Below are 7,068 nucleotides of genomic sequence, written 5' to 3'. Positions count from 1 at the left end.
AAGGGTGCTATGTAGAGAGGCCTAGGCGTGTCCCCGGTGGATGTAGGTTACTCTCCGCGTAAACTAGGCGTGAAGTTCAATGGTTGGGGCTTGTTGGGAACGGTTGACGCGAGTACCCCTTATCCAACGTAATCGGTTGGGTGAGCCGCATATTCCTTGTGTCGTGTGGGTAAAGTAGTACACTCTTGCAAGGTTTAAATCAATTCGAATTGTCGCGCTCTCGGTTATGAGCAAGCTCACTATCACATGAACTCTTTGTAGAAGTTTCGGTTATGGTGATTCATGGTTCATGACACTTCCATGGTTATTTACTTGTCTTCTTATAATGAACTAAAATTGATGTTGTGGGTTGGGCAAGATTAATGAATTTTCTTAGAGAGCTAGATGTTGGTTAGAGAGCTCATACTTGCGCAATAATCACTTAACCTTAAAGCCTCTTTTGAGCCTCTTGCATGATTCTTGCTATTTTGCGTAAGACTTGCGAGTAACTTTTATACTCATGTTGCTTTCTAAACTAAGTTGCAGGTGAGCCGAAGTCTGTTTCTGGCCACTTCTACCCCACCGATCCTAGCATGGGGGCGGAGTAGGTCCTTGTGGTGGTGATGGTGCCCTTGAGCAAAACACAGTACTTTTGTTGCGTTTATCGTTTACGCTGCGAGCTGTGTTCTTGAGAGAGATCATGACAAACACTAAACTTTTTTATTCATGTCTCTTTCTTTTGAACCAAGCTTGAATTATATTGTTGAACCTTTTAATTTCAGATTTGGACCCTCCTATGTCAAACTTGTAATAATTAATTGTTGTACTCCTGTTATACTTAAAATTGCTCTTTATGGTTTATTGGTGTTGTATCTCTACGGTATGTACGCTTGATCTTGGACGTGTTGTGGAGCACATACCGGGACTACCGGATTTGATGTCGTTTTAAGCGAATGATGTGTCAGTTGTCGAAGTCTCTAGACGTGGATTAGCACGTGGCACGCTCTTAGATGAACATGTACTAGCACTCATCTTAAAAATAATGGCCGGAGGTTTACTTAAAATGGTGTCAAATTGGGCAGGTCTTACATAAGGAAATACCTTGAAAATTAAGCGAGTGAGAACCACTGATTAGCAATAGAAAGTTTTGCTGAGATCCGACTGGATATACACAGAGAGCACTCGGTGTCACTTGAGGAATCTGCAAGGTGGACGTATCAGAGTGATTGAGTAGCAGGAGCATCTGTTACTGCAACACTGGAAAGTGGGGACAGGCCGGGTCACCTTGAGCAGGAACATTCACACTTTCAATTCATTGACATGTATACCAATATAATTTCTCGCTAACATGAATGGACGGCACAATGTGGGTGGTATGATATCTCTGGCCAATTTCCGGTAGAAATCTTTGGCGTCACACTCACACTTTGTATGCATGCTAATATCTACCATTCTTCTTCTATATATAGGACCATGCTCGTATACATCGATCAGTTTCAGTATCATGCTCGTTCCTGATTCCTTCAGATGAGCCCCTTGCCGTCGTCGTCGTCGTCCTCGGACGCGGCCTCGTCGGAGGCGGCCTCACTGGCGCCGCCCGCGCCGCCGGAGTTGTACCACCTCGCGCACAGCAGGTAGCCGAAGAAGTTGAGCACGCTGAGCGCGGCGAGCACCCAGTAGAAGAGGTCGAGCCTGTCCCTGTCGAGGTCGTTGTCGCCGAGCCAGCCGCGGCGGCCGCCCCTCGCCGTGGCCCGGTTCACCAGCGACACCAGCACGGAGCTGAGGAAGAAGCCGAAGGAGAAGGAGCAGTAGAAGAGCGCCATGAAGAAGGCCTGCATCGTGCCGGCGGCCGCCTGCTTGTAGAAGAACTCCATGAGCCCCACGTTGGTGAAGAGCTCCGACACGCCGAACACGAGGAACTGCGGCACGAGCCAGAAGACGGACAGCCGCCCGCCGCCGGACACGGAGGCGTCCCGGCGGCGCCGCTCAACGAGCGCGGCGGCGGCCATGGACAGCGCCACCACGCAGAGCCCCACGCCGATGCGCTGGAGCGGGGTGATCCCGGACCGGGTGCCCGTGACCCGCCGCAGCAGCGGGACGAGGAGGAGCTCGTAGGCCGGGACGAGCACCAGGAGCATGGTGTAGGGGATGGCCTGCAGCGACGCCGGCGGGATGGAAAAGGAGGAGGAGCCCGGCGCCAGCCTGGTGTCCATGGCGCTGCCCTGCTGCACCGAGAAGGTCTGCAGCTGCGCGAGCACGGTGTTGAAGACGATGGTGCACGCCACGATGGGCATCACGGCGAGGAGCGTCTTGACCTGCCGCACCTCCGCCGCCGTGCAGAGCCGCCACGGGCTCTCTGGCTCCGTGTCCGGCTCCGGCGCTACCCTGATGCACGCCTTGTCCAAGAACCTGTGCCAATGCCAAAGTTTCAGATTTTAATTTCCTTGTCAGACTGAAGATCCTGAACTCTGAATTAAGTACCTGAATGTGAATGGCGTATGAGAAGAGAAGCTCACCTGAATTTATTGGCGTGAGGGAAGTTGTCGTCGACGGTCGCCGCCGGATCACCGGCACCGGCTCCGGCGTTGGCAGGGTTGGAAGAGCCGGAAGGGCCGATTTGCTTCCTCTTGGTGAACGCAGCAACAAAAACCTGACGAAATTTACACGGCTTAGTTGAGAAACCATTATTTTTTCAGGTATTCTGAACTCTGAACTTTAAAGATGAGTTTGCAAAACTAAAATGCAGTAAAGCAAAATGTACACGAACTTGAAAGACAGTGTGAATTTCGCACCCTTGCAATCGGAGTGACGATGCTGCCCCGTGGCGGCTTGTTCCGGTAGAACAGCACGCCGGAGACGAGGCTGATGAGCCCGGCCCCCATGGCGGCGGCGGCCAGGCCGAAGCCGACGTCCATCCCGTAGCGCGTCTGCGCCCAGACGATCGCCGTCAGCGCGACGAGCTCGCCGGCGCAGTAGCCGAAGTAGGAGAGGTTGAAGTAGGTCGGCAGCCTCTTGGCGTCCTTGTCTGCCGCGCCGGCGAACTGGTCGGCGCCGTACGCGGTCATGTTGGGCATGACGCAGCCGCAGCCAAGCGCCACCAGGTAGAGCGCCACGAAGAAGATGGTGGCCTTGAAGCCGCTGGCCCGCTCGCAGCTGCCGACCATGGTGAGCATGTTGCACGGCGCCGACTTGAGCTGTGGCAGATGGGCTTGTACCGACAGTAATATCAAGCCCTGGTTTAAAAAAAACAATTAAAATTGTCGATACAATTTGTAGATAACGTTGTTTCTCCTTCCGTTTCTATAAAAGTCATATTTCATTTCGTTTGGATAAGGCTAGCTTATTAGAACAATAATTACTTGATTAATATTTTATCTATGTTATACAAAAATATACTTACAAGAAAATATTTACAGACAGAAATATAATGACATTAACATTGTGTGACGGGACTATGTATTAATTAAAAGGAAAAAGTTTAAATTACCCCCAAACTACATCCGAAGCCCGGATAACTCCTTAAATTATTGTTTAGATCATTTTATTTCCCAAACTATACCTCTAAAACAATTTATTGTTTTCATTTTTTCATGCATAGGTGGAGTTTAAAGTTAAAATTTTACAAGATGATAGTACATAGCATAACACATGTTAGAAAAAATGTATCATAATTTTTTATTATTATTTTGATAGGTTAGGATATTTAATAATAAACCAATCATTGGAGTTCAAAATTATATGAAACATATTAATGGAAAAACTAATTTTTTTTTCAAATATGCATTGTGATGTCCACTGCTATCTGTAAAATTTGAAATTAAAATCCAACTTATGCATATTGAAACAAAAGGATACATTGTATTATGTGATAAAATGAACTAAATGGTATAGTTCAGGGGGTAAATTGAACAAGTTATAGTTTAGGGTTATTCTAGATTTAGCTATACTGGGAGTAAATTAAACTTTTTCCTTAATAGAATAATTATGGGTGGGCATGCCGTTAGCAAATTTTTATGGACTAACTATTATTAACTAATATTTCCTTTGATCACAAATACAAGTCCATTTAGACTTGTCCAAATCTAATTTTTTTAGAGTCCATAGAAAAATATATTCTCTTCATTGAAAAAGTTATATATCAATAATAAATGTATTTTTATAATGAGATTTAGGTACTGTTAATCACTTAATCTTATGTTGTTAATCAATATAAAATTTTAGATACTGATGATCAAATTTGAAAAAGTGTGATTAAATCAAAATCTAGATGAACATATATTTACAGTCCGAGGGAGGCTTGTTAACTTTTCGCTATGTCTTGTTAGTGAAATGCGTGCCCAGGCAAGTTCTCGAAATAAATAACTTTTCTCTATGTAGGAGCAGTGGTGACATGGATCAGCGTCAGCCTATAGCTCAGTCCAAGCACTACAGCACAGCTTACATGCTCCTAGCTAGTGACTCTACAGCTCTGTGTAACATGAGCACACATGAGAAATAATTAAATCAGAATCTCCAGTACAGCCACGCACAGGCATGTGTCTCTCCTTTTCTTTTGAGTCAATCAGGAAGAGGCATGATTATTTTAACAAATTATATAAAGTAGGAGAAAACTAACAGAAAAAATGTAAAATAAAATTTCACGCCTTAATTAGCTTGGTGGAACAACCTAGTGGTACAAGCTTTGGACCCAGCAATGAGAACTGCTCAATCATCATAGGGTAGGATAAATCATTAAAAAAATGCAGTAGAAAAAGAAAAAAAACTCAAGCATCTACCCCATGGACTCAATGATACAAGCCTTATTCATTTGGCCCCAGCAATTAAACCTCCCCAATAATATACAGCATGAGAGCTGTCTGATTATATACCGATCGATAAAGTAGGGGGAAAAAAGGGAGACAGAAAGAAAAAAGAAAGAAAGAAAAGTTAAGTGGTCTAAGCAGCCTGAGCGACACAATGATACGGGCCTTGGACCCAGCAATGAAAACTCAGTGCCATCCCCCGGATCAATCGGAAGCCACCAAACACACAGGTCACAAAGCTTTTTCCAGTTAGTGACGGAGTGGGCACCAGGTGCATGCATTGGACCAGCTAGCAGGGCTCGTGAATCCCAATGCCCCTGTCCGGAATCCCCCGGTTCAGTTCTGACAGTTTGAACAGATTGAAGAAAGGTTTCAACTTGGAAGATCGATCGACTTTGGGGCCGACGGATCCGAAGCCCCAAAAATGCTGAACCGCGCCCAGTGATCTTTGTGCAACTAGTGTGGGTATCCAAAGCCAAGACTTTTGCTTTTTTTTTAAAAAAAAAATATGAGCTTTTGGTCGTCGCCATGCCGGGTGAGGGTGACGGGCGCCCTTTCCGGCCCATCCATCGTCCATGGCGACGACCCTACCATGTTCTTGTGCTCAGTTCATCTCCCATAACAAGGCCGGAGACCCCGGTCAAAAACAATGGAGGAAAAAGGAAACACTAGCTGGCGGGCCTGCTGGTCCTCCTTGAAACCGAGCAGCTGCTATCTGTCTACTCCCTCTGTCCCCAATTAACTGGCATCTATGGTTATCCCTAATTAACTGTTATCGATGGTTTTCGTGTCAGAAGTTCAACTCAATTTGTAGAAAAAAAACATGCAATATTTGTATCCCCATATAAATTATTAAAAAATAGATTTAAATTCTATCATATGATAATAATTATGTACTACAAATATTAATATGTTTATATATATTTAGTTAAAGTTTTTTTTGAAGCGAAAACGACAGATACTTGGGGATGATGGAGTAGCTAGCTAGCTAGCTAGCTAAGAGTGAATGGAATGTAGATTACAGGGGAATCGATAAACCAATGAACCAACCAATCAATGGCGATCGACAGAGTGGTGCGGCGGATCGGGTGAATGGATGGGTGGGTGGGTGGAGATGGAGTTGCAGGATTGCAGCCAGGCCTGATTGCAGCAGCCGCAGCAGAAGATCGGGATTAGATGCGCACGTACCGCGAGCTCGACGGCGCCGAAGGCGAGGAGCGTCCAGAAGCAGCCGGCGTAGGAGTCGGAGAGGAAGCCGCCGAGGGGCGAGAGGATGAAGACGGTGCCGACGAAGTTGGTCACCACGTTGGCCGCCTGCGACAGAGGGAAGTGGAGCTCGCCGAAGACGAAGGTGATCAGGTTGCTCCCCACCGCCGCCAGCGCCATCGTCTGCGCCGACTGGAACACTGCGACACAGTATAATCATCGATCAGGCACGCCACCGCCATTGCCGGCCCCTTGAGAGCTCCGTCCGTCCTTCCAGTACTACAAAGCAGTGTGCGCGGAGATGAGAGGCGCGGGGCGGCGTACCTAGGACGAAGACGGCGGCGCGCATGCCGCCGTGCCGGCGCGGGCGGCCGCGCCAGTCCACGGAGGCCCCGGCGGCCGCCGGGGAGCTCTCCACATCCATGGCTGCTGGCGACTCTCTTGCGCAGGAGTTGACTAGGACGCTCTGCACTCGAAGCTGGCGGGCGAGTCGGTCCAGCTAGCTCCGGCAGAAGTGGATGGGCAAGCTGCAAGCAATGAAGTGAGCTAAGCTAAGCTTAGTGGTCAAGTCAGCAAGCTGGCAGTGGCAGGGGTTATATATATATATATATATATATATATATATATATATATATATATATATATATATATATATATATATATATATATAATTATATATAATAAATATATATAAATATGAATGCGAGAAGTAAGAGACGAGGCGGCGTGTGGCTGAGTTCCTTCTCGGTTACACATTGGCCGGCCGTCGGCTGGGTTGGATGGAGCGCACGTCACGTGCGCACGCTGGACGCAGCGACCGGTAGCAGTTGGAGTTTTTTTTTTTGATACTTAAGGACTTTATTGAAATATCAAATACAAGATATAGAAATGAGGCAGTAGTTGCCCCAATGTATGCTTTGCAGAGCTAGATGGATATGACAAGGTGCCAAGTGATTAGCATTGTTACAAGCAAAAAGGCAAGCTGGAAGATCAGCTTGAGATCTAGCTTGAGCTGCCAGATCGTGTGCAGTTGAGTTTCTTTGTCTTGGAATCTTGATGACAGTGAAGTTTGCTTGTTCAG

General features: G+C 46.8%; 1 protein-coding gene across 1 annotated transcript; it reads right to left on the bottom strand.

Moving 5' to 3' along the window:
- Positions 1–1,202: 1,202 nt before the first annotated feature.
- Positions 1,203–6,563, bottom strand: LOC120711818 (protein NRT1/ PTR FAMILY 4.3-like). The gene is made up of 5 exons (XM_039997466.1): positions 6,312–6,563; positions 5,970–6,187; positions 2,772–3,212; positions 2,496–2,629; positions 1,203–2,388 (listed from the first exon to the last, which is right to left on the bottom strand). The coding sequence occupies exons 1-5, from the start codon at positions 6,409–6,411 to the stop codon at positions 1,503–1,505; spliced, it is 1,779 nt and encodes a 592-aa protein (XP_039853400.1). The 5' UTR covers positions 6,412–6,563; the 3' UTR covers positions 1,203–1,502.
- Positions 6,564–7,068: the final 505 nt, after the last annotated feature.

Source organism: Panicum virgatum, chromosome 6K (assembly GCF_016808335.1).
Source record: "Panicum virgatum strain AP13 chromosome 6K, P.virgatum_v5, whole genome shotgun sequence".
Lineage (NCBI taxonomy): Eukaryota > Viridiplantae > Streptophyta > Magnoliopsida > Poales > Poaceae > Panicum > Panicum virgatum.
This window is presented reverse-complemented; position numbering and strand designations above follow the sequence as displayed.